This window comes from Gymnogyps californianus, chromosome 2 (assembly GCF_018139145.2).
Source record: "Gymnogyps californianus isolate 813 chromosome 2, ASM1813914v2, whole genome shotgun sequence".
Lineage (NCBI taxonomy): Eukaryota > Metazoa > Chordata > Aves > Accipitriformes > Cathartidae > Gymnogyps > Gymnogyps californianus.
Window position 1 is genome coordinate 161,630,858 of NC_059472.1, and position 26,944 is coordinate 161,657,801.

The 26,944-nt window shown below is 41.4% G+C and overlaps 1 protein-coding gene across 3 annotated transcripts in view; it reads right to left on the reverse strand.

The window, feature by feature from the left end:
- Positions 1-300: 300 nt before the first annotated feature.
- SCN5A (sodium voltage-gated channel alpha subunit 5) overlaps positions 301-26,944 on the reverse strand; it is a 175,662-nt gene continuing 149,018 nt past the window's right edge. For all 3 annotated transcript variants that reach the window (XM_050891806.1, XM_050891805.1, XM_050891807.1), the window contains exons 21-27: positions 20,013-20,135; positions 13,357-13,638; positions 6,595-6,648; positions 4,916-5,057; positions 4,075-4,175; positions 3,317-3,587; positions 301-1,535 (exon numbers count right to left, since the gene is read on the reverse strand). In XM_050891806.1, the coding sequence (XP_050747763.1) occupies positions 301-1,535; positions 3,317-3,587; positions 4,075-4,175; positions 4,916-5,057; positions 6,595-6,648; positions 13,357-13,638; positions 20,013-20,135 (2,208 nt within the window). The remainder of the gene's footprint in view (positions 1,536-3,316; positions 3,588-4,074; positions 4,176-4,915; positions 5,058-6,594; positions 6,649-13,356; positions 13,639-20,012; positions 20,136-26,944) is intronic.

The following is a 26,944-nucleotide window of genomic DNA, read 5'->3' on the forward strand; positions in this document are numbered from 1 at the left end:
CTGTGGATAGATATACACTGTGTTTACTGTTTTACAGTCTAGCATACTCTTATTCACACCATTGATATAACAGCTATGACCCTGCAAAGATTCTTCCTGTGCATATATAAATATAAATATTGAGCCAAGTCAAAAAGAGCAGGGTCAAAGGTTATATGACTTATTAGACTCCTGTAGTTGAGGGTAAAAACTCCATTGTTTCTTTTGCAACTAATTTTTAATAAGAAGGCTGCTTCAATTGTTGTGTAGTTACAGCATTACATTCTGTAAACAATATTTTAAAGCATTCTAAACAAACATTTAAACAATTGATTCTTTATCCTTGTCCGGCGAGAGAAGACAATCTATAGCCTCATCGCTTTTGCTCGAGTTCGTCATCTTCAGCTGGAGATTATCACTCGTACCTCTGGTGACGCTGTCGTAGGATGGAGGGAAAGATGTGGAGGACAGAGTTTCTGATTTGTCTATTGGCCGGCCGTAGTTTTCGTTCATCATGAACGCAATAAGACCCTCCTTCTCGGGTGCATCATCCTCAAGGATGCTGCCATCAAAAGTTCTGTGCCGGTACAAGTAAGATGCCTGCTTCATGGAGCGCCGAAACAAATGTCTCCTGTAGGCCCGCTGGATGATGATGGCGGAGACCTCTTCTTGTTTCCGTCTGAGAGTTGTTGTAATCGGTTCGTAAGAGATCTTAGATGGATTCGCTGCCATGAACTTTTCTTCCATCTGTATTTTAAGGGCATCCATCTCTCCGGATTCTCCTAGCACCCTTTTTGTAAAAGCAAACAAAATATCTAAGCAATGGATCCTATCTCCACTGACCATTGGCAGGTCCATTGCTATGAGTTTGATTTTGTTTGGTTTCGCTATGCGCAAAGGTTCTGACAGTGCATCTGCAAAGTCTGAAAGTGCAGAATACTCAATAAACTGAGTGGCTTCAGGGTCAAACTTCTCCCAGATTTCATAGAACATATCAAAATCATCCTCGCTTAGAGGCTCTGTACTTTCCTCAGTGGCTACACTGAAGTTCTCTAAAATAATGGCTATATACATGTTTACAACAATGAGAAATGATATAATGATATAAGTAACAAAGAATAAAATCCCTACAGCAGGGCTTCCGCAGTCTCCCTTTGAACCGTTTGCATTCGGAAGGTTTGGGTCACAATATGGTGGTCCGGTGTTTAGAATAGGGTTGAGAATACCATCCCAGCCAGCTGATGTTGTGATTTGGAAGAGACAGAGCATGCTGTTCGCAAAGGTTTGGAAGTTGAACATATCATCAATCCCATGCTCCTTCTTAACATAGGCAAAGTTAGCCATGCCAAAAATGGCATAAATGAACATGACCAGAAAAAGCAAGAGGCCAATGTTGAACAGAGCAGGTAGGGACATCATTAAGGCAAACAGGAGAGTTCGAATTCCTTTGGCTCCCCGGATGAGTCTTAGGATTCGGCCAATCCGAGCCAAGCGAATAACTCTGAAGAGTGTGGGAGAGAAGAAATATTTCTGGATGATGTCAGAAAGTACAGTGCCTTGAAAAGAAAAGAGACAAACAGCGAGTTAGTACATGAGAAATAATTCCAGGCTTGCCTTTAAAGCAATCAGCCAGGGTTATGTACAAAATCAATGAAAAGTTCCCCAGATGGGAAGACCCACGATAAAGGGAACGGCATTGTTGTTAGTGTTTTCATGCCCATTTAATCCATGCAAACTTTGTTGAGACTATGAGCAAAAGGTGTCAATGGTAGCGGCAGTTTTATTAAGGGAAAGCTTGTCTATTGGGAATGAGAAACCAGGATCAACTCAGATAGGACACAGATATCTGCAGCTTTTGGCCATGACCCACCTGAGAAATTTATCTTGAGTGCAGCTGGTCAGAATTTTTCTGATATGACAATATTTTTGTCTGTAAACTGTTAGTGAGTCAGCGCTGAAACGCTGGTGTACTGGGCCTGTTTTTCTGAGCCACCACCAGAACAGTGCAGGTTTCTACTGGAAATCTGCTTGGTTGATTGTTTGCTTATTAATTTTTCCAGTTTCCCTGATGGGCTGGGAGGGAACTAAGGGCTAAGATTGTACTAGCAAGGAAATGAGCTTGCATCCCTGTAGCTGAACTCTTCCTGCAGAAAGAGAGCAGGTTGGTCCAGATTGTCTAATGCCAACGGTCCCTGGCTGCACTGAGCCATGCTGAGCTCATGTCTCCCAGTCCAGCCTGGGAGAGGGCTCACTGGCATGGCTCAAGTCCTCTGACACTGAAATGACCTGGTTGATCACGGGGCAGCACTATGACCAACGTGACAGCTCTGGTTAACTGGCTGCTATGGGCACATCCACAGCATCCAGCACCAAGGCTCTGATGACAGCTGCATGGTAGCGATGTTCCCTGGGTGACCCAAATCTGTGAAATCTGGGTGGTCCAAGGCCCCCAAAGCACAGGCTGCTCTCTGGGCACCAGAGATCTCCTGCATTGGGATCTTGCAGGTTCCCCGGTCCACCAGAGACAGTTTAGAGCAACAGGAGCATCAGTCAATGAGAAGATGGCTCTGTTTTCCTAATATGACATTTTTTCATTCACCTATTCCCTCCTTCAACATGGAAACTTTTTTGGAAAAGCCGAATTTCTGAGTTCCTTCTGCTCACTGGATCAGTTGATCATCTTCCAGTTGCTATTTTATTTCCAACTTCAATGAAAACTCTTTTGGCAGGATTTCAGATTCACATATGACCTGCACTTCTGTAGCACCTAACATACGATCTCTGGTTGGGGCTGCAGAACAGCAAAAGGCACGAATTAACAATAAAACTGTGTCTTTCTGTTTCATCCCTTGGATACATGAGGGTGCAGAGCTCTAGTGACAACAGGGCTGAGAACAGCCAGACTCACTGCACCTGCCCAAACCTGCCCTGAAGGACTATTTGATACTGTTGTAGTAAAAAGCAAATAACAAAAGAATAGCCATCCACATGTGCCTTTTTCATGTGGCTTTTTTACTTCTGTCTTTGGCTGTTATGCAGAACTGGGGTGAATTGTATGGTGCCCGTTCTGGACCACGTTTTATCACCACAATGAACCATTAAGTGTACATTGAAACCAATGCTGTGGTATGATAAACCGCATCATTTTGCTGATCACACAAGTTATTGTTAGGCAGTATTATGTTATATTATGATTACATATTAAAAAAATATGCTTAGGATCCAGTTCTCTGAGTTGAAAGTGTATATTATTGCACGAAGCCTTTAACTTTGTCTAATTAATTGTATGTCTGCCTTTTTAACTTTGGAGTTTGGGTGAAAATCCAGGTTCACCTACCTACAATAGACAGAATCACGACGACAAAGTCAAATATGTTCCAGCCATTGGTGAAGTAGTAGTGTCGCAGAGCCAGCATTTTGATGATGCACTCCCCAGTGAAGATGGCAACAAAAAGCATGTTGATTTTATGGAGGATGTTCACTTTTTCCTGACTTTGGTCATCCGTTTCCACCATCATGGTAACCATGTTAAGGCAGATGAGAATCATGATGGAGACATCAAAGGCTTGTTTTGAGACGACATCAAAAATAAAACCTTGGTATTTGTTCTGGAGGAAAGGAGAAGATTTAGTTAGGAAATTCAAACCATGTCAAAATGATGACATCATTGTCTCCTGACTGATCAGAAAGTAGAGAAATATAGACAATATACTGCTTCCGATTGGAACTTCATAAACTTAAAGATGATGACGAATGGTTGTGTGATAGAGTTTTCAAACACATTTCCTCCTAATGCTTCTTGGAACTACTGAAAAAAGACCCTGGACCGGGGCCATGAATTCATTCAATGCAGGCACGTGGCCACTGGCATATGTAAATTGCACATGTAAATTAGGCTTTTAGTCAATATGGCAGAACACTGGGAATTTTGTACCACAGGTCACTGGATTTGCAAATATTGTCCAAAATCAAAACTTGTAAATACTAATTGGCTTTCATCTGGGAGCGATCACCCTTCCTACATGAATGGCATTTATTCTATCAAATAAATATTCAGCTATTATGCAAAGTTCAACTGAATTATGCCATTCTTACCAGTGGCCTTGGGATTGGCTTTTGAGGTTTCTTAGAACCCAGCTTTTTCATTGCATTATAATACTTTTTCTGTTCTTCTGTCATAAAGATGTCCTGGCCACCTAAGTATAGAGTGAGAAGAAAGCTATTACTTTTGATGAAAAGAGCTGCCACCATCCAAAGTTCATGGCTGCATCCTCTTCTGTTTTCTTATTTCCCTTTTCATGTAGCTTTCATCAAAATATCTAAGAAGGGCTTGATGAGATGCAGTGCTAGGAGCTGCTTATCTCATGGAGGCAAAGGGCAGGAGACACAGAGCAGTGCAGGCAACCAAGGAGGAGCAAGACTCAGATTCTGTCTGCACTCAAGGTAGGTCCAGGGCGAGAGGGGAAAATGTAAGAACCTCAGCCCTTTGTTTAGAGCCTACAAAGCAGTGAGAAACACAGCTCTCAGGCCAGGCTGCTCCTCCCTGACCCTGGCTGCACCTTGGGGCAGGGAGACGATGGGTTGAGGAGAACAGGTTGCACTGCTCTGAGGGACAGTGGTGTTTGTGCAGGGGGGATGCCAGGGCGGTCCGTGCCCCTGTGGCAGAGTTTGTGCCAAAGATCCCGTCTGCACGGAGCTGCTTCACTGCTTTCTGTGGGGAATATCACCCCCCAGCCTGTGTTTTCAGGGTGCTCATCCTATGGGGGCGTCAGGGGCTGCTACAACTGTGCTTTTGTAAAAGTCCTGCAAGGTGGGTTCTGCTGCTGTTCTGTCAATGCTAATCTCGAGGCTGATGTGGCAAAGCCACTGCTTATAAATCTATCCCTTGCCCTGGTCTCTGCAGCAATCACAAGGTGATATGTAGCATATGCACTACTTATCTTTTTCTTTTGTTGGTTAAAATTGTCAATGATGACACCAATGAAGAGGTTCAATGTGAAGAAAGACCCAAAGATGATGAAAATCACAAAGTACAGGTACATGTATAAGTTACATTCCCATTCAGGCTGCTCCTCACACTGCAAAGGGAAAAGGGAAAATGTGAAAATGTCACCATCTCTGCACATATCAAAATATTAATGCAGTTAACACCCCCCCCCGTCCATTGGCAATAAAGATTATGAAACAGGAAAAATAGTGTAACTCCCACTAGCAGAGTCAGCACTCCTCAGTCGCTGTTTGAAGTTTACTACTGGCATCTGCAGTGCCACAGTCATTTCAGCTACATTTCACAACACTGTCACAGCGATCACACTGCTCCAGAAAGTGCAACTTCAGAATAAATCCTATAAAATGTTCTCAGTCCGAACCCAGAAGGGGAAAAGAATCAATTTTCTGATTATCCCTAATCTTATATGAACTAATGGTACTTATAAAAAGCAAAAGTATGATCGCAGTATAATTAAATGCTACTGAAAAACACTGTATTTAGTAGTACATTTTTTCTTTTATGAAGGGTGGAAATGAGTAAGATCTCTTGCTGAAGAACTGAGCAACACAGTCCGATAGCCTCAAATCACGTTTGGCAGAAATGCTCAGATTTGCCCCACCAGCTCCAGGTGTTTAACCAAGATGCTAGAAGCTCACATTTCCCTAAATGCCGTATTTTCTCATGTGTAACCCATACGTTCCATTCAGCAGCAGGGAGGATACACTCACGTGTACATGTAGTGCAAGAATAAATCAACATCATGAGCTATGTTATGCAAAGGTTTTTCTCTGCCCCTATAATGCCATGAGGTTTTTCCACCCTTTATTCCTCCATTTAGGGCTCGACTCCCTGTTACTCAGTTCAGCCTGTCAAATTCCCAGTACCAGATAGCTACCTCAAAAATGAACAGTAAGTGTAATCTTGAAGGACAACAGGTCCTTCAATAAAAAATAAACAAACCACACATGATGTAGCAAGGGAAATGCCTTTTTTTTTTTTTTTTTTTTTTTTTTTTAGGAAACTTGAAAGCTGAACAGTATGCAGGTAAGAACTGGGCAGTCACCAGCACCCAGAGCTCCAGCACATCTCAAGCCAGAGCTGGAAGCTCACACCAGCCTCTTTCCCTGACAGGAGCTCCTCCACCCTCCTTGAGTGGAGCTGCCGGTTGCAGAGAAGAAACTTGCTCAAGGTGAATATATATGGAGGCTTGAGTACGTGGGTTACAGGGGAATGTAGTTTAAACCCAGTGCTTTTAAAAAAGTTCTATTATCAGAATTTAGATCCTTGGAAAATATGGCAGTCAGCAGGGAGAGTGGAAGAAACAGAGAGGACAATTTAGGTTTTTGGTAGACTCAGTCTCACCCTGGAGGTGCCTCTCTGTGCTGGGAGTTTTGCAGTACGAATAGATACATCAGTTGTGTAGAACTGAGGGCTACATTTGCTTTAATCTCAGGGTTGTGATGCTTCAGTAGCAGCTGCAAAAAATGAAGGTCTGCAGCTGTCTCAACCAGAGTAAGACAGGGACTGACAACTTGCATGTATTTTGTTGTCGTTGTTGTTGAACACCATGAATGCTGCAAAAGTCAACGGAAAAGGAAATGATTCATTTCCTCGTAGTGACCTACCTCTCGTGAATCCACTGCTGCATACATAATATCCATCCAACCTTTAAATGTGGCCTGAAAGAAATCCCACAAAATACATAATTCAGCATATTAAATAAGTATATCTTGAAATGATGATATCATCTCTGTGATGAGTTTTCAAAATGCAATGTTGAGCGTGTTCTTCACAGTTAATGAATTGCCTCTCCTTTAAAGCAATATGTATTCATGAGTTTATGTTCATTTAGGTATTTAAAATCATTCGAGAATGGTTTTCTCCTGGATTCTCTCATTCATGTTTTCTGATTTTCTGCACTTGTAGGGATAAAACAGAGGTTTTTAAAAGAGATTTTAAAAAGGAGAGAAAACATAGCAATTAAATCTTTGGAAGTTTTGACCTCAAGAATTTCAAGTAATGAAAAGATACGGGTACACAGGACAACTCAGAGTGCTGTCCTGCACAAGTCTCAGACCAGGTGAGATGGATCCCATCCACATTACTTGTTCAGAGTGATGGGCAGTGACGACGTTGTAGGATCCCACTGAAGCTTGGATTCTGCCCTCTTTTCAAACAGGGTAAATCAAGGCAATGTTAAAGCCCAGGGAGTCACATAAATCACGGGCGATTTGAAAGGAGCAAAGGCAATCAACACCTGCAGTGAGCCTGGCCCTGGGAACTCAATCTGCTTTACTGTTCAGATTTTATTTTTTTTAAATCAGGGTTTTTAATTTTTTTTTCTTTTAATTGTTTAAACAAGGAGGGATTCCACAGAAGTCAGTGTCTCTTTCTGGAACGTACAATAGAGAAAGGGCAGTGACAACACTCCTAGGAGAAACACATAGAAGTGATTTTTACTATTCTGTAGCAAAAACTTGACTCTCCGCTTTCAATATGTGCCTCTCACTAGACACAGCCTGATGCCAAACATACCTGGCACTAGGTCTGACTCTGGCCTAAGCCATATTGCCTTTATATTAGTTCTCTGAGGTTGTTTCTCATTTGACTTCTGACCCATTTAGACTTACCCTGGATTTAAAATCAGTGTGAGCAGATAATGAGGCACATTTGGATTTATTCATTTAATCAGATTTACACTAGCATGCATGAAAGACCCACGCCCCATATTTTTTTGCATCCTACTGACACTTAGGTTGAATTTTCTCCTGGTGTGTAGGCATGCAATTCCAGATAACGCTAATAGGAATTTGGCCAGTGGTTCCCAGGAGAAACCCAGGCATTTGTGTTGAGCTAGGTACATCCAGCGGTTTTAGAAATGCTCCATTATACACTCTCTATTATTAAATTAAATCCTGGAGGTAATGCTGCCTTCCCATTTCCCTCTGAAGGCGACTGAGCCAAAGGAAAATGTTGTACAAGAGGTCAACCATATTTCTTATGAAAGTATATCTAAAATAATGTTTGAAAGGTTGCATTCATTTTTATCTACTGGTTGAAAGAGATTAAACCCCCAAAATCAGAACCCGTTGGAAAATCTATTCCATGGTACTGTGTGTTAAAAAACACTTCAGATGTAAAGTGTTTACAGGAATGATCAGCAGTTTTATTGAAACAAATAATTATTTGAACCTGTCATGCTGATCCTCCTTAATTGTTCTAATTTTTTCCTTTTTTGCTGTTCTGTTTCTAATCTGATGAAAGATTTTCTGGTGTCATTACAGTCGCTTGCAGCTTCCAGCTCAAAGTGCCGTTCAGGAAGGGTGGACAGGATGAAACAAGAAATCCTTTCCCTGTAGCACAAACCAATATGATCTTAGCCTGTACTTTTCTCCCACTTGGGAGGAAATCTTTTCTCTTGAGTAGCTATTTTACCCCTCAATGTGCACCACAGACACGAGAGACTCTACTGCAAGGCACAGTGGTTTATAGTGATAACAGATGATGAAGTGATCTGACAAAAATAAATATTAAGAGAATGAAGTACTGTGATTTTCTGTTTTTCCCAGTTGTCCAGAAGTAAGAGAATTAAAAATCCACAGGGCTTCTGGAAAGCTTCCCTAGACACTTCATCTGCAGAGGGTAAAAGATACTGAGAATGAAAGAAATATAACACTGGGGAAAGAAATTATTTATCTGGAATTAGTAACCACTTACACTCTGGATAAGGAAGTGACAAAATCTTCATGGGAGTGTTTGTGATATTATCCTGCCTGGAAGCTATCCAGAGAAACACCATTTTCTACTGAAACTGTCATGTGATGAGATTATCTACCGATAAACTCATCTTGGGATGGGATTACATTTTGTTATTTGACTGGTGGTTAGAGCTGCAAAGCAGTAAATTAGTGGGGAGGAGGATAGGTGGGATGGCACTAGCTGCCCTCAAACCATTTATTGTATAACTAAATGGTGCCTTAAAATAAAACAACCCTTTAAATCTGCGAGAGGGGTTTTTTTTCTAGAAAAGGGCTGCAATAGTGCAATAAAAATGGCTGCTTTTGACGGCGGAAATACTGGTCTTTGCATTTCTGAAATGCTTCTTTAAGCATTACTATTGGTGAGAGAAACTTCTGAAACCTAAAAGAGAGCCACCAACAGTACAGCCAAACTACACGTATTTGTTAGCTACGCTAACTCCACTCTCTGCTGGCTTTTCTGTTGAATTTTTCAGTTTGTTCAATTTCATCATAGCAGCAATTTTATACTGAACATTTGTTTTCTGTTTATCTTGCTTTAAGATGATTTGCTGGGGAGGACACCACGGAGCATTGGACCCACCAGAGCACCCCCGAGGTCTGCGCTGTGCTGCGCTACATGGGCTCCAAGGGCACTGCCTCTGCTCCTCTTGAATTTCCACCAGTAATTCCTCATGGAAATACTGCTTACTCCTGATCTTTGGACATATGGAGGCATCTACCCTGGCACACCAATTTATGGTTTGTTCAGAAGCACGGATTTTTTGCACATTTTGCATCCACAGTGAAAGTAAAATCTAGCATTACAGTTTACAGAAGTGCAAGAGATCGTGTAACTCAGTAACTTTAGACACATGCCGCTGTCTCATGACCATTTTGTAGCTGATTTATGAGCTCGGTCATGACTTCGAACCTGGCATGAGGGGTTGATTTAACTGTACAGCTCCTGATTGCTGTACTGGTCTAGGAGTGCTTCTGTTATCTTCCCATTCCTTATCTGGAGTCCCAGAGTGACAAAGAGTTGTAGGACATATTAGATGTAAGTCTGTTCCTGTCTGAGGAGAACTTTTCCAAGCAAGCCAGATGCTGTGTGAGAGACCACTTGTTTTCTTGGTGTTCTTCAATAGATGGCTGAAATTTCAAGATACGTTGCAAAAAAATACGTGGACGTGATCATAACATGAAGGGAAGGATTCTGCAAGGGAAATGCAAAACTCCTACTGGAAATTTAAGATATTTCTTTGTTCAGCTCAAATACAGATTTATAGAATATAGGTATTGTGAACTGCTAAGCAATTCTGGGAGTATAAAAAAAGCATTATTGAAGCACTGGGTTGTCGCAATAACTTTTTCCTAATAGATTAGGGTGTTAAGGGTGTTAAATCCTCAGAAGAGTGAATCATCCTTCTTGCAAATTAAAAAGTCGTGATAATAAAGATCTTTTCCTCCCCGTGAATGAGGCATTTCTCTTGCTTGTAGAGTGAACAGAGAATATCTCCTATTTTAGTAATCTGTTGTGAGACAGCCCGTTTGTTAGTTGGAGAAGCTTGAAACTTGACTGACTACTTCACATGAATGTTTTCTCAGACTCACTAATTCAAAGTGGCATCTTCAGAACAACATGATGGATCCTAAACAAGGTAGGAAAAGAGCAAAGGATATTTGGGGAAGTTTTCATGCAGTTCTCAACTACATTGTCAGAAAGTTTGCCTCTGGATAATAGTAAGCCTTAATGTTTCCATAGTAGCAACTTCTCATTTCTTTCAAGGATGCTGTAGAAGCGAAGACAGAACTTTAGGCAGACAGATTTGTTTTACGTATTTTCATTTGGATTTTCAGACACATTCAGGCATCCAAAGATAACTTCAGAGTCACTTAAGGAGTGTGTTGCAGCAGCTGAAAATGTCAACAGCCAAAAGACAAGTCCCACTTAAAAGCTCATATTTTGGATCCCGGAGGGTTGTAACCAAAATGCTTATCTCATCATTGCTACGCACTGTCTCAGCGTGCACACAGATGCATGGATGTGTCTGTCTCTTTAGGAGAGCTGAGCTGTTAACTGATCCCGTGCAATTCCTACGGTAGTTTGCTCATGAAATGCGACCCCATATGGAGGATATTTGGCAAGGAGCACCTGTAACCGACACTCCTCGGCTGGAGTCTAGCAAAGGAGATCCAGATGTTTGGGCCCCTTCTCTGCGGGTGTCATCTTTACACTTTATTGCCTAAGACTGTCATTAGCAGCAGACGTAAGAGCTCCAGGTGCAGGATGAAAGATAAAATCAATCCCCTAATGGCATCTGGCTCCTGCCCTTCCTCCTGGAAGAAGGAGCCAGCACCTGCCATAGAAGCTGAGCAAGGTTTTAGGGCTCCCTCATTTCCTGCCATAATCAGTTTGTCCAGCCTGCACAGAATCTACATTTATGGCACTTCTTTTGTACTTCTGCAACTGGAAAACCTACTTCGCTGCTACCCAATACAGGATCACAGGTTTGAAAGAAATCTGCAGGGTCATCAAGTCCATTTTCAGCTGGAAAACAGCAGTACTAGACCGTCCCTTCATAAATGTGCTGAGATCCACCTTACGACCAGTTATGTTTCTTCTGCCATCACTGGTCCCAACAGAAGGCAGTCCCACCTGCTGAATGCAACCAGTATCACCAGTGCCAAGTGCCCAGGAACTAACACTGCAGAACAGTAGAAGAGACTTCTTCAGGATACTCCTTAGGCAATGCCAGTTTATGAAAAGTTGCAGATTTTCAGAAAGCTGGAGCTTGACTCTTAAAAAAGAAATGGTGAAGGAATAACTACTACTCTGATGGGGTTTTTTCACCAGACAAACTAGGCATCTGTTATGCAGTCATGGAGGAGATAAGAAGCTTCATGTAAGGCACAATATTTTAAACCTGGAAATTTTTGCTCAGCTAGATTGGATGTTTAAATAAAAGACAAAGAAAGCACTATATAGAACAGAAAATCTAATTAAAGAAATTCAAAGTGAATTAATCTACCCTGCATGGGTGAGTTGAATATCATAATTACATGCAAAAGATAAAAGCTCTTGCTCTCAGCAAGTTCAGCTTTAGGTCAAGGAAAGAACCAAAAGTGGTTGTGCCCGTTCTAACCTTTCTGCTTTCCAGAGGGTATGAACGCAAAGATTCGGTGGACAGTGGTCAGAAGATCTCAAACTCAAGTGTACGTGCATGGGAAACAGAGTATATAAGGATAAGCATTTCTACAAGAAAAGAAAGCTACTTCATGGAGCTATTTCATGCATCTGTGACAGAGAAAAAAAGATCTGTGAGAAAGCAAACTTGCATCATGGCAAGGAGAAGGGCTGGCAGATCTGATGGGGACCTGTGGGAGGCTCATGCCCTCTTGGAAGTGCAGGTGGGGGCCCAGGGCAGTACCTTACTGCATTGCAAAGGGTGGGTGTCTATATGTGACAACTGAATTGAGCTCCCAGCATGCAAGTTTTTGTCCCAGAAGCAAGGAATGCCATCATAGGCGCTTCAAGAAAGTAACCTCCCTGTCCGAGGATGTAGCGAGGGACTTGTTTAACTCTGCGTACATAAAATGCAACACAACAAACACTCTTAGTGCGCCTCCAGCCCTTGTCATCACTAGGCTTCAGAGCAAATTAGGAACAACAGAAATAAGTATCATTACCACTATTTTACATGAGGGCCCCGTGGAACTGAAACACAAAGCAATTTGTCTAAAATCACTCAAGAGTCCAGCGGCAGAGCCTGGACAAGAAGATGGAGTCTCCTGTGGCTCTATCCATTAAGTTGTGCTGTGTCACAACACAGAGTAAATCTCAGCACATACAAGCTGTTTATCCATGTTTTACATTTGCTGCTGAAAAAGGCTGTAAAAGTGGCTTACTTCTGTCTTTGTAGATCAAATATTGCCATCATCTTTGAACCTGAACAGTCTCTTCTCTGATATGCTCTCCCCACCTTTCCAGAGAGACCAGGCTGTATGGAGTTACAGCAATCATCTGATCACCACCATGTTTCATAGTTAGGTTCAATCTATCTGACTCATTATGTTTAGCAGGTGGAAATGAGATGAGGAACCAGAACGAGAGGCACCAGTGTCCTTCTTGACCATCTCCATGGAAGGCTGGCAGAGGACTATAAATTAAGATTCCTCTGTGACTAGAGCTTTATGCAATAACCTCAGCTGAGTAACTGCAGGCACTGCAACTTCATTTTTTCCCAGCAGGGTATAGTGAAGTCCCAGGCTGTTCAGGAAGGTCAGTGCACTCTGTCTGCATGAACAGTCCTTCCTGGACCATGACTTTTTGTTTCTGGAACTGAACTTTGCTCTGGATTACAATATTGACAAAATGGTCTTCAATTCACCTCAATATTCCAATCACCTCCCAGAAGACTATATTAGTGATGCACCAGAAACTCAAATTAAAACCAGAAGCTGCCATAAACATCTCTAGGCCAAATTAATATGCCAAATATGACTCATTTACACTTGAGGAAAGGCATTCCCCTGATGGGTAAGCCTGAAAAACCCAGAAAAGCATAGAAGTTAACCTGAGCCTTTAAACTGATGATTTCAATGGGACCAAGCAACATTTGCCCATTAGTTTCTGGTGGTCACACTTACCACTTGTAGCAGAGCCAGGTACCCAGCACCAACATTATCGAAGTTAACTTTAACTTTTGTCCAGTAAAATGTGCCTGACACATTATAGAGTATACAGTCACTCATATTGTTAATAATTTTAGAGTCTAAAGGCATATCTCCTTCTGTCTTATTAATGCACTTCCCAAACTTCCCAGCAAACAGGTTCACTCCCATGATGCTAAAGATAAGCCAGAAGATGAGGCAGACGAGCAGAACATTCATGATGGAAGGGATGGCTCCCACGAGGGCATTGACCACCACCTTGGGGGAAACAGGAGAGGAAAAACACAATTAATGTCAGCACTTATATAGACGCTTCGCTAACAAGCTGTTGTGCACCCTTGATTAACTAGGCTGAACCCTCACATGGCGATAGGTGGATAACTACTAACACTACCTAAGGAGCCAGACCACCATTAAAGGCTTCACACATTATTATTTTTTGCCATTTGTAATTGAAGGGCTACTCTGTTGGCATCCCACCCATGGGATGATGTTTTTTTCAAGAGGAATCTTTTAATTCAGGAGCAATCTGTGAAGTCATCTTGACCTCTCAGATCCTACTGGATAATACACTTCGGTCAAACTATCTCTCATAATCATAAGATTAATTGGAAACGGCTGGGGTACATCACAGTGTCTCAAAATAGACAAAAAAAGATTTCTGAAATCTTCTGCTGAACTCAGGTCTCCATAGTCCTTGGGATGTGAACTCTAGCTGGGATAAATTTTGCTTATTTAAATAATAACTGATTGAGACATACTGTATTAAGCCAGCTTCCCCTGTCTGATCAGTATGCATGATTAAAACAGTGAAACCATTCTAATTTAACAAAAAATGCATTATTTTTTCCTGTGGCATGCTGTAAAGTTCCTACACACCAACCCAGGCAGGGCTGTAAACCCCTGTGTAAAATCATAGATAAAAACGAAAAGCAAAAGGAGCTTCTTTTAAGGTGTGGGAATGATGGCACTGGCAATGGACACCATTCTGAAGCCATGCAAAAGAAATAAAGGTCAGACCATCTACAGACCCTCTACAGCTGTCAGGTTTGAATGCAGCATTATTATACCAGTACATCAACCAGGCAAGATGCACATCATTTACTGTTCTGAGCATTAAGATGTTTCTGCATGCCAAACGTTATACTAAAGACATTTTCTGAGGGAAGAACACTATCACAAAATGTAGTTTTCGCTTTCCTGCGTCAACAAGGTTTCTTCATATTCACAGCTTTTGGAGATGCTGCCATTGCACGGCCCAGGCAAAGCTGCCTGACAGCATTGCTGCAGACACCAGCCCCACTACATGGATTTGTCTCTGTCTCTGCCTCATGCTTCAGAGATTAAAATCTGGTAGGCAGACACTAAGCTCTTCCTCTTCTCCATCTACATTTCTGAAACTGAGACAAGGTGATATTGATCCATAAAAATTAAATTTTATTCAGTTGTGAATCTGATTATGGAAAATGTCAGCTCTTGTTTTCTCTTGTATCAGTGTCCAATTTTCTGACAAGCTAATAATGTAACATTCGTTTCCCCAACATTTTTGCATTGCTGAGGAAGAAAAATACCCGGAAGAGTAAAATGGGTTTCATGCATGTATAGCAGCAGCTTCATCTACAATATACAATACAAAATTATGTAGATCTTTCAAAACCCAGATTTATATTTTGTGCATTTATGAATGAAGCTAATTTTCACACAGGAAAAGCTGCTTGACCATTTTTTTTTTTTTTTTCTGTATAGGCCCATTCCTGATGACTTTTCAATTTCTTTCTTTTCTTTTTTTTTTCTAATTTTATCTTTCAGTTTTGGATGTTAATCAATTTCTAACTTCATTGTTTTAAGACTGAATTTTCTGTGTTAACCAAAATGCCAAATAATTTCCACATCAAAGGCTTATTTGGATAGAGCCTTGGCCCTTGTCAAAGTAGCTGCTTTGCGGGACAATATTTTTGTTCAATTTTAATCCGTGCCAGCACAAAGCCACTGCACTTATGTTACATATGCTGCTGAACCTAGCTCCCACCCGCAAGCCCTGTGACAGGACACAGACTTCTAGGTTTCAGTAGTGCAAGCGATGGCCATGCCTGCATCCCACTTTTTTGCTTCTGCTGAATTATGTTCAACGGCTTGTAGATAACAAAACACGACATGAGGCTGGAGCAAATCCTGTAACACCTCTCTGAATTATTAACAGTGGGTTTCATTCTTCTCTCACTGCTTCTGCTCTTACACCAGCGTGATGGCATTTGGTCTGCTGGAAGCACTCCTGATTTGCACTGAGACAAGTGAGAGGACTGAAAGACCTGGATACATAAAGGCAAGTTATTATCATAAATTCATGTTAAAAGTTCAGCTGCAAACCTTGCCATGGAAAAGGTTGAATTTCTGCTGCATCTAGGAATAGAAACATATATAGCCATGTATAAGAAAAGGTTTTATACCTCTTGGTTTCCATCAGTACCTTCATAGGTGAAACCACCTTCCAGGTGACTTCTTTAGGGATAGCCTAGAAATTGAGCCACCCTCTGCCTTAATCCACAGTGGTGCAAATCTATAGCCTGTGCCTGGCCCCCAGCTGTCCTGATCTCATGGGCCACCTCCTCAGCCGAAGCTGATTCAGATCTTAAATCCAGAAATAGACTTCCATGGTGTGTTAATCCTCCCTTTGCTGCAACAGAGCCCACCAGACTTCCCGCAGTAATTTCAGGCCCAGGCTATAACTCCGCACCAAGCCTGGGCACAGCTTTTGCAAAGACATCTAATTTACAGTGTCGTGATGTCAAATAATGGACAAAAATTTTATTATTAGATAATCTATTCCTGGTGTCCTCTGCCCTCACTGTTAGAAACAGGTGCTGTATTTTTAGGTGGAATTTGTTGAACTTGAGGTACTAGTCATCTGCTGTTAGATATTTTCGCCTATCATTCCCATCTTCAGTGCAGGTGAGTTACCACTGAACATTGCTTGGGGTAACTAAAAAAACAGAGCTTCTTTCTGTCATGGTTCCTTCAGACTTCTAATCACGCTTATAGCTCCCTGCAGGGACTTTCCCATTTTTAACACCCCATTTCCAGCAGTTTGGTGGAATTCCAGTGTTGAAGCACTGCCCTCTCCCTCTGCTTGCTGGGTTATTTCCCTGCATATTGAGGGATTGTAATAGTCATCTCAGCTACCAGACCTGCCCAAAAGCTTGTGTCCTGTTGAACAGTCATCTTGATCCCTAAGTCCTTCTCAGCTGCTGTTTTCCAAGAAACGTCCCCCGGAGTGACCTACTTTCCTCCTCCCGAGGTGTATGGTGTATGTGGTTTTATTAAAATGCATGTTGTACAATTGATCTCTTTTTCATTGTGATCCAGATCAGTCCCTTATCCATAATATCACCTACTACTCTGCTCACTTTGTGGGTTGTCAGAAAAGATTTTATATTTTCTTCCAGATGCTGTTAAAGTCCAGATTAAGGACAGTTCCCATTCTGAAGGATCCCTCACCCTGAGACACTCATCACCGAATTTACAGTGTCATCACTGTTTACAATTATTTTTCGAGATCCATCACCCATCTTAAATTAATTTAAAATATGTTTACTTGGCTTGGAACAAAGCTCGTGTTTTTCATCACAACGTCCCATGGTATCAGATTCCTCTCTGAAATCTAAGGATATTATATCAGCATAGTTACCGTCATCAGCATAATTTGTAATCCAATCAAAGGACCATATCGGTTTTACAAGAACTATTCCCATGAAATCATGCTAACTAGCATTAATTATGCTATTTCTTTCCTGCATGTATCTTGTAGCAGCCTCACCATGACTTTGCCTAGTATCATTTTCACATTAAATGGTCTATCATCATCCCACTCATCCTTTTAAAATACTGCAATAACCTCCCTTGCTGGGAAGAAACTTGCAGGGAAGTGGCACCTCTGAAATAATTTCCTGATGGACAACAAATGAGGAGACATGGGAGACTTCATGATTCGGAACAGGCAGACCTAAGTTAATTTATGCTGCGCTCTAATATGGCCTGGAAAGCAGTGGGTGAGGCAGGGTGGTGGCACGTGCATGGAAACCCCCAGGGTCTACAGTAACTGTCAGATGGGATACTGGTCTTACTGGGGTCTTTTTTGGGGCAGGATGGTAACAGTTCAGCCTTATTTTGCAGACCTCTCATGGGATGGGAGCTGCTGAGACTTGTGTCAAACTCAGACAGGTCCCAGCCTGTTTGAAGACAGGGAAAGGACTGAAGTCTGATGGTAACAGGTCCTCTTGGCCATCCAAATGCTGCTCTGTGCCTTCGCCTCAGGACCCATTGTTTCTAAAATTCAGGTACAGCGTCAATGAAATAAGTCTCTTACTGCAGTATAAATGAGAACTTTCTTGCTCCTGTTCTAGCCATGCAGAGATCTTTCAGTTATTCAAGAAAAAGGCATTATAATAGAGTAAACTATTATTATTTTCTTACTGTCAGTGTTTGCTTCTCAACATTATCATTATTTAATCCATCACTGCGCTGGCAATTTTCCTGTGCGTTTTGGAGCATATGAACTCCTAATAATGAAAGGTCTAACTGTCCCTAGTCGTGTTAAGTGTGGTTAGACAAACTAAAAATAAAATTATTTGATTTTCCAATAGCACGTATTCTCAATTATACTTTATCATAGTTTACAAGCTAGTTCACTACCTCTGATAGCTCAGAATGACTGAATATATTTCAGCTGCAGCAATGGCACAGGGAAGAAAAAGGATGTTGAGTCAGGGACCAGAGGGACCTACAACTATGAGCATGTTAGGAAGGAAACTTGCTGGGCTGATGCATGTGTCTACACTATGTAAGATCTCCACCAAGCCAACCTCTTGCAATTCTCAGATAGCGATGAGATCTTTTTCATGTTATTTCTTTCCTATTTCAGTCTCACTTTTCTGATGCTTTGTGCTAGTCTTCCCACTGCTTTTCAGGTTTGAATCCAATTTAGTTAAACTGATGCAAAGTCATGAGTGAACATTCTTATGTCAGCTTAGAATATGTTAAAGGGGTTTCGCTTGAACTTGCAAATCCACCAGTAGAAGCTAAGCCTTCATAAGCCAGATTTAAATTGATTTGAGAGAGTCCGTGCACAAATGACTCTGGCAGTTAAATGAATGCAGCTTTTGCTGATACCAACTTTTGCTCAATTTGCGAATGTTTAATAAAGACTTGCAGTGAGGTCATCAGATGACATAGGAGTAAGAGCTTTAATTAACATCAGTAGTGCAACATCACTTCATGCCAGCTGAGGAGCTGCAGTTTGCTTTTGTTTTATTTTGTGAATAACCTTTAAAATATTCCCTGTGTTTGCTGAAAAGAGTACAGTGAACAAAACAATTCAGGTTTGGGTGCCCAGATGAGTAAAGCCTTTTGAATGTTTTTGTCTCAGTACTAACGCAGAGGAGAGTGGTCTGCAACTAGATTTGTCTGATCTTCATCCACAAAAATAATGTGATTTAGACAATCACAAGGTCTGTGGGACAAAGCCATAGATCCCCAATTCTGGTCATCCACAGAAGAGGCAAAGTATGGGTACAGGGTTTTCATAAATTGCTCTGTCACTGTATTTCCTGGGTTATCTCGGTTGTTAGGCTCTCTAGCCTTCAGTCTATCTTACTGCAAGGGTATTGCAATGAGAATAGTTAATTGCTAGGAGCTCAGTGCATGAACTACTACATCAGTGCATTTTAGTCACTGATGATTCGGACCAAAATTTTGTCTACAGGAAAGCTTTACCCTGAATATATCTCAGTATGAAAGCTGTAGCATTTTTGTTGGCCTAGTAGAGAGATTTGGGATTGTCAGACAATGTAAGTTGTTTTACGTGTAATTTTGTCACAGATTTGCTTTACCTTGCTATGCAATCTGCAAGATTAGCAGTAACCTCAGCTCATACAGAACACAGTTGTCATCTGCAAGTCATGCATGGTGCCAGGAGTTAAATAAAGTGCTTATCTAGACAATAATTGATTAGTGCAGCAGGTAGGCTTAACAAATAAACAGGTATGTTGTGTGGATATAGCCACTCTGGCAAAGGAATGCAGAAGGGAAAGAGATGGATGCACAAGATGGAGCAACAAACACAAGCTACATGATTTTAATGTTAATCCTGACATTCCACATTAAAACTGCAATCTGTTCAAAGGAAAGATTTTATATATTCATTCATTTGCTTTCCCTGTCTTCAGCATTTCTAATTTTTGCTTTAATTATTAGTGAAAAAGTCCTTAAGAACTTTCCCAGTCAGTCTTATTTTAATACATGTCAAAAGCAGGGAGCAAACTTGTAGCTTGGTTATTCCCCTGATATGCTTTATAATTGAGAGGTAATTGTTAGCCAGATGCTTCCTTGGCCAAAAAGCTGTTTTTTAAAGTGCAATATGACAAGCTAAGCAGCAGGATTAGTTTATCATTAAATCCACCAGAGGATAAAGTTGCAATCAAGACAAAGGAGGGATTTCTGATTTTGTTGTTTTGATACAGCATTATCATTCATTTCCTTTGGCAGACAAAATGAAGACAAAACCACGTACAACCGTTCCCTGTTACATGCTTGATGTCACACAGTTGAGCTTTGATCGATGCTTTATATACTCTTACCCTCATCCCTTCAAATCGTGACAATGCTCTTAATGGTCGCAGAGCTCGGAGGGTCCTGAGGGATTTAATGGGACCCATCTCAGAGTATCCAAGTGTATTGGCGATGAGGCTTATTAAAGAGACCTGAATGGAGAGACAAAGCAAAAATCCAATCTGTTAGTACAATCCTGCCATTTTCCTTCTCTTCTGATTTGCCTTCCTGAAAAGAAACAGCTGGCTAGTGGAAGAGTGGGAAAAAAATCTTAAATGGAAGCCATTAAATTACACCAACACAGAAAAAAAGGAGACTTTTACATCCACACATATACAGAACTCTTACCAACTCACAAAACCTTTGTTTCCACTTTAATGCAGAACTTGCAGAAATACAGACTTTCAAAGTTGTCAGTTTTCTTTTAACTAAGCACACAGAAATCCTCTTAATGTCAGCTTGCACAAAGTGGATAAGAAAGGAGGCCACCATTACAAAACCACCACTCTGTGACGCCCGTGCTGTAGGTTTCCTGTGCACTCCTCAAGGTGTGTGTATCTTCCACTATTGAAAATACGAGTCACGTAAGTGTTATAATTTAGGGCTTTCTGGATGAAAGCACCTGTAAGATCTAACCATTTCCAGCAGAGAGAAAAGATTTTAGCATTACCATTCAATTACTAATCTTAAACTTACTGATTAGAAACAAGTCTTCTAGATTGCTGATAGACATGACTTTATACCATAGACTCTAAAAGAATGATGTGCATGACTCTCTGATTCTGCACTTTTTCACTTTTTCTGGTTTCTGCACAGCCTCTAAAGGAAAAGAAAACTTGACAGGTGCTCAACATTGAGGTTCATACCTCTCGAAGACTATTTTTTTTTAAATAAACTCTCTATTTCCAAATCTGGAGACAGCATGGAGGGGTTCCAACGCTCTTCATGTTCTCAGAGCTTTTGTAGTGCCCAGCTGGTCAGAAATGTGGATGCTATCAGGCACAGGACTGGAGTCTGGATGAACTGAATGGCAGTGAAGATTATGGGTCAGATTAACAAACACATGGCGTAATTGGGTTTTGCATGCTCAAATCAGTGTTCACAGCCTGAATTCTTACCGAGTAGGGAGTGAGAAACAAACAGCTCTCCAACACCATAGGTATCATGCCAATTTGCATGTATTAAAAAAAGAAGCAAAATTAATCACCACATATTATAAAATATTGTTTTCTTAGAAGAGAGCGAGCTATGCATATTGCTCATCACCGTTCCCTTACTCCCATCTTACTTTAGCTGTTTTCACAGCCCCAGTTATCATAGTGTCGGATTATCTTACGTTCACCAATGTGAGTGTGCAAAGATTATCTGGAAGGAATGTGCTTTACTGCCATTTGAAAGATAGCAGCTGAGTCTAAAAACAGGAATTCTTCTACACTATATAAAAAATACGTGCTTAATGTAAAAGGAAACTCTAGGTTTCCCCATGATGACAAACAGCTCTGGTGGGAAACCTTCCTTTTCATTTTAGGATGGGATGACTTCTTCCTCTGAACCTCACTGCTGGCTGACCAGCCCAGCGTCACCCATGAGGTCTGTGATAAAGCAGGATAAGATGAGCCTGGTCCCCTAAGTCGCAAGCTAGTGTTCTCTATGGAGCAACCTTTCTCCTGAATGTGCATTCACTTATGTACAAGTGCTGTCTGCACAGCTAAGCATCTTTGTAAAACTTGCTCAATCTGTTAAATTATTTACCTATTGATGGCTTTATTGTGGCATATGGGTGACAGCAAGCCTAAGGGCAGGAGGTCTCAGAGACACCAAGCCTAGGCTGGATGCAGCGGGCTGGATATCTGCCGGGAGAAGACAGCTCAGCTCTGCAGACGACTAAATGGCACAGGGGCTGACTGTCGTGCTTTAACATGTCACTCTTTAACAAGGTGTGACACAAACTCACCCCCTGTGTACAGACCCAGCGGCTGATGCGGAAGGAAGGTCTTAATAAACACTTCTGCATTTTAGTGGCGAGTGTGCTATAAAAACATCACAGTAGACAGGTAGACTGGATTCAAGGTCTGATGTCTTAGGCCCCTTAGACACTGGGGAGGTAAAAATCACCAGTGAAGCCTTTGCTTCCATCTCTAAGAAAGCAGATCTGAACCCGTGACATGAGCATGCCTAAGAAGTTATTTTAGAGTAAGTAATGCTATAGGTTTGACATGCTTCTTTCACCTAAATCCTGCTCAGTCAATGCTCACAGTTAAAGATGAAAATCTGGGTTTGACTTAAAAGCCATCTTAAACTCACCAACGCTTCCAAACTGAGGCAGCACCCATTTTCTGTCTTCCCTATTTCTTACCAGCCTTGATTACATCCTGTACTCTGAAGTTGCATTAACATACAGTCCAAAGCCTTCTCCTTTCATTCACTCTCCCCATTGACTTAACGTTGCCTAAATAATGAGAAAGGGCTGAAGAATTTGTCTAATAGCAGTAAGCAAATGTGCAGCATGTTTATATACCAAAGCCATTCAACTAAGTCATCTTAAAACTGTAATATAACTGGCATTATTGAGATATCATGATAGGAGTAAAACTGTGGCACATATTTCTGTCTTTGGTGGAAAGTTTAGTGCAGAAAACAGCCTTAACCCTACAAGCCCTTGGAGCTTCCTATCCAGAAAGGCTGGAGGTATAAGAAAAACAGCTCAATGATAGCATGTTCAGTGGTAGAAACCAAGATCCATACACTCACATACCAAGGGAAGCTCATTCATTTGTAAAATGTATGTAGAGATTTAAAAGAAAATTAATCAAATACAGAGCACCCAACACCCTTCTTTGCTAGCTTCACCTACAATGACTGAAAGTCAGATCTTCTCAAGGTCTTCAAACTGCCTCGGTTCGTGCATCTGCATGCTTCCTCCCTCATCCTGGATTTATGTCCTATAACTCCCCTTTCTCTCAAGGCAGAAGATGTTCTGTTCAAATCCTGCAAGACCAGACTTCGGATCTGAGCGGGTTACCATTTTCTTTAGAGTGCTGTAAATGTCACCCTGAAACACATCACAGGTGCTGTTGTCCTCCTGACACAGATTTACACAGCATTAGATATCTCTTCAGAGGACTAGGCCGCGAAGCTGTGTGATATTTGGCAATGATTTACAAGGCTGGAGTCAGAACTGAGTTTGAGACAACTTGTTTAAATGCTTGGATGTTGGTTTTGAAGGTATCCCCGTCAAATTTTATTTATAGGAGAATTACCAACGCAGAGCCTTGGCCATTTGGACTTGATTAAAAGTGACCTGGAAGGCTATTTTTAGGAAAAAAATCAAGCAGTTTTCAAAATCGGTGCTGACTGCCCCATATAATCACAGCAAAAGGTGAAGTCAGCTGTTTCTCTTACTTTTTTTTTCCTGTTACAAGACTGTGCAGCCCAGAGCTGCTCTGAGGTTCTGCTTTGTGCTCTGCTTAGTATCAGGAACATGCTGGCACCCAGAAAACACCTCCAGGGTCAATATAACCTCCAGATTCACAATATGGCACACATTTCTAACCCTTTCAGTATCTGTTTGCAAATAGTTTTGTAGGTTTTTCAGAAAAAAATACCTCTGAAGACCAGGCAGCACTGTAACATTGTGGAGAGCAGGTGAATCCTAAGGAGTCGTTGTTGCCTGGACCCATTTCCCATAAAATACACAACTTGGGCTTGAGCTTCCACCTCACCTTCAACTTTCACATGGCATGCATGCTAACAGGTAAGCTCCGGAGTCTCTCATCCTCCTGTGCACTTCTGACCCAAGAAGCCTTATTATTGTTCTCATTTGCAGATGCTCTGCTTCTAGCATTTCCCTTGAGGGTCTTTCAGAACCTGCTAGATCTTACTAAGAAGCTTTCACAGCTTTCCATCTAAACCTTCCTTACCCTTAACTTAATCATCTAATAATATCCTCCATGTTAGCTCTAGACTGTTCCTTATCCCCTTGACTTGCTGTTCATTTGGTGCCTCTGAAGTCCTCAGGACAGTGTTGCCACTGGAATTTTGTATCTTCTAGCGTGAACCCCAGTGTACAACCTGGCCAGCAATGAGGGTCCCTAAGATGGGGAGTGGTCCTCATAAAAGAGCGTATGCTATCCTGTCTCCACAGATATTAACGGCAAAAGTCTCACCAACCACACGGGCTAGGATTTCAATCATGTGGCAGCTCTTCCCTTTTGCTTTCCTCAGATCATCTCAGCACAGCCCAACAAGAGCCCAGCCTCAGGGCTGTCAGTGACTTCTCAAAATTTATTCCAGTCCGAAAGAGTGGAAACCCTGAAAGAGTCAGCATTTACTGCTCAGCTCAATGGTAGTTTCCCACCTCGGGCTCCAGGCAAAACCACATTGATATTACCTACACACCTCAGCTTCTTCTTGCCATTGTAGACAGGCAGGGGGTGTTGAGCTCTCACTGATCCTGGCATTTAGGGAAGTTTTTTGCCCCTGTTTTTTACTTTCTTTGCCCAGAGATAGTTTTATCTATGTATCTATAAATATATCTATAAATATATTCTATCTATATACCTACAGACCTGTATTTCTGTATTTCTATATTCCTACATATTTCTATATGCAAGCAAGTTTATCTACATAGATTTTACAATGGTTTGTATGACAGCCTTCTGGAGCTGGGTAAAGGGAGAGATAAATGAACACCACAGCTTTAATTTTTGCCATTTTCAGTGTTATGCTCAAGGACAAAATGAGAGCTTTTAAATCTTGGGACCGCATTGAACATTAGAAATACCAGCCATGGGGATTACCAGGCCTGTGGCTGGTGGTTTGGAAGTCAACCTCCTGTCATCTATGTGGCTTAGTGGCATTAGCAGCACAGGTCTGGAGTGCCCCATTGTATGACATTCATATGTGTTTCCAGGGCAAAATCAAGAAGAATCAAGGAAATTAGACTGCTAGAACACAGGCAATGATCTCTGAAGAGAGGCTAGCCTCACTGATAACTGTTCAAAGTTATTGCTAATATGTTCTAATGAGAGTAATGTCTGAATTCCTTAGTTATTTTGACAATCCACTACTAGATTGTACTTGACCAAAAAAAAAAAAAATCTCTTGTCCAGGAATCAGGACATTTTTTCAGTAACTGCCATTTTTTTCTTTTACTACTTCAGTGGAACGTTGTCGTTCTTGAGATGAGAAATACAACTCATGTATTTGTACCCAGGTGGCACCCCTGTAGTGTTAGGTTCCCAGTATGCTCACATTAGTGCTTACAGTAATGCATCGGTTAACAGATATGCAGCTTTTTTGGACTATTAAAACTGTTCGCTATGAACACATAAAGTTATACGATAGGTATATATGTCTTCATTATCTGACAGTGACTTAAGAAATTAGTGTTGTAAACCAATGTAAATCCCAGTAAAGCTGTCAGAAGAGAATTTTAAGGCTGCAGGGAAACAATTATAAAGTAGGAAGTGCAATAATGCAGCTTCCTTTCAGCACACACAGGGGAAACAGTCTTTAATCAAAAGATCGCAGACTCTTTTTCCCAAAGAGCTATTGCTTTTATAACAGTAGTGGGGTTCCTTCCTATATGCATACATTTGAACAGCATATTAGTAGCATGCAGACTCCCTAGCCATGAAATCATGCTGCTGGCAGTCATCCGAAGGACGCAGTCTTCGGGAGCAGTGCTTCACCTGAGGCTGACAGAGTTTCCTATAGCACGGAGGTGGGTTTGAGCTGGAATAGGGGCCGTTCCTCTCTTTTTCGCGTTCCTTCCCACCAGCCTAAAAGCACATCATTTCAGATAACCAGCAAGCATCCACTGGACCGAGCTGGAAGCAGACCTGAGCAGCACCATTCAAAGGCAGATGCTGCTTGAAACAGACTGCATTTTTGAATTAACCCTAGATCACCACTGAGATGAACTAATAGCAGAGCCCAGGGAACAAGCAGTTCTGCCTGAGCAACAGTAAAAATCCTCCTTGGCTCGTCATATAAATCCTAAAACCCGTGAGAACAACAAGAACTTCTACTAAATATCTGCCTGGTGCAGCACACAGCTGTGAGCAATACCCTGCAAGCTGCTGTCTCGGGGAGAAGAGGAGACCTCCTTCCCGGTTTGGGCAACAGCATATGTTTTATGCAGCTAGGGATCTCATCAAATTAACCTGCTTGTTCAAATTAGAGGGGAGGGAGCAGGGAAAAAAAGGACATCTGACAGGGAATACAGCAGCTGAGTTGAAAGCTCTGGCCGCTTATTTAAATAAGCAATTTCAGCTAATGCAGGCCCCCAGTGCTTTCAAATAGCTTTTTGTCTGCCCCAGGAATACCTGTCTCTCCCTCTCTAATTGTGCTTTTAAAAAAAAAAAAAAAAAAAAAAAAAAAAAAGAAAGTAGAAGAAAGAGAGCTTGGATTACTTTGGGTGCCTCTTTTCAATCCAGTCTGGTTTCTCCTGTCCATTGCTGCCAAGGATAGGATTACCCAAAGAAATCTTCACAGCCCGAGCAGCAGCCCAGTGTCTTTAAGAGCCAGGCCTGCAGTCCCAGGTTGATTTGAAAAGGAACAAAATTAGGTTTGTACCCCAAATGCAAACTGGAAAAACTACAGGGAAAGGGGAATTTGCAAATAAATTGAAATACATGGAACTTCTTATTGCCACTCTGAAATACTGTTGGGAGAAAAGGGCTTGTAATGAGGTTGGTATTCCCTTTAGCATCTACCATTTCTGAGCAGATGTTTATTATCACCTTATTTTTTTTAAATATCTCTTTACCCTTTCACTCTGACATTGCATTTTCTGCCATATAGATGCCTAACTGTATGATTTCACCTGCCAATCCAGAAATTGCATGTTATGAATGAAGGGCATAAAGTTAAAGTCTTAAAATCAGGACACTAGAGAGAGACTAAGGTGACCTTATTCACCACCTCTCAACCAAATTCCCACCTCTGCTACCTGTTT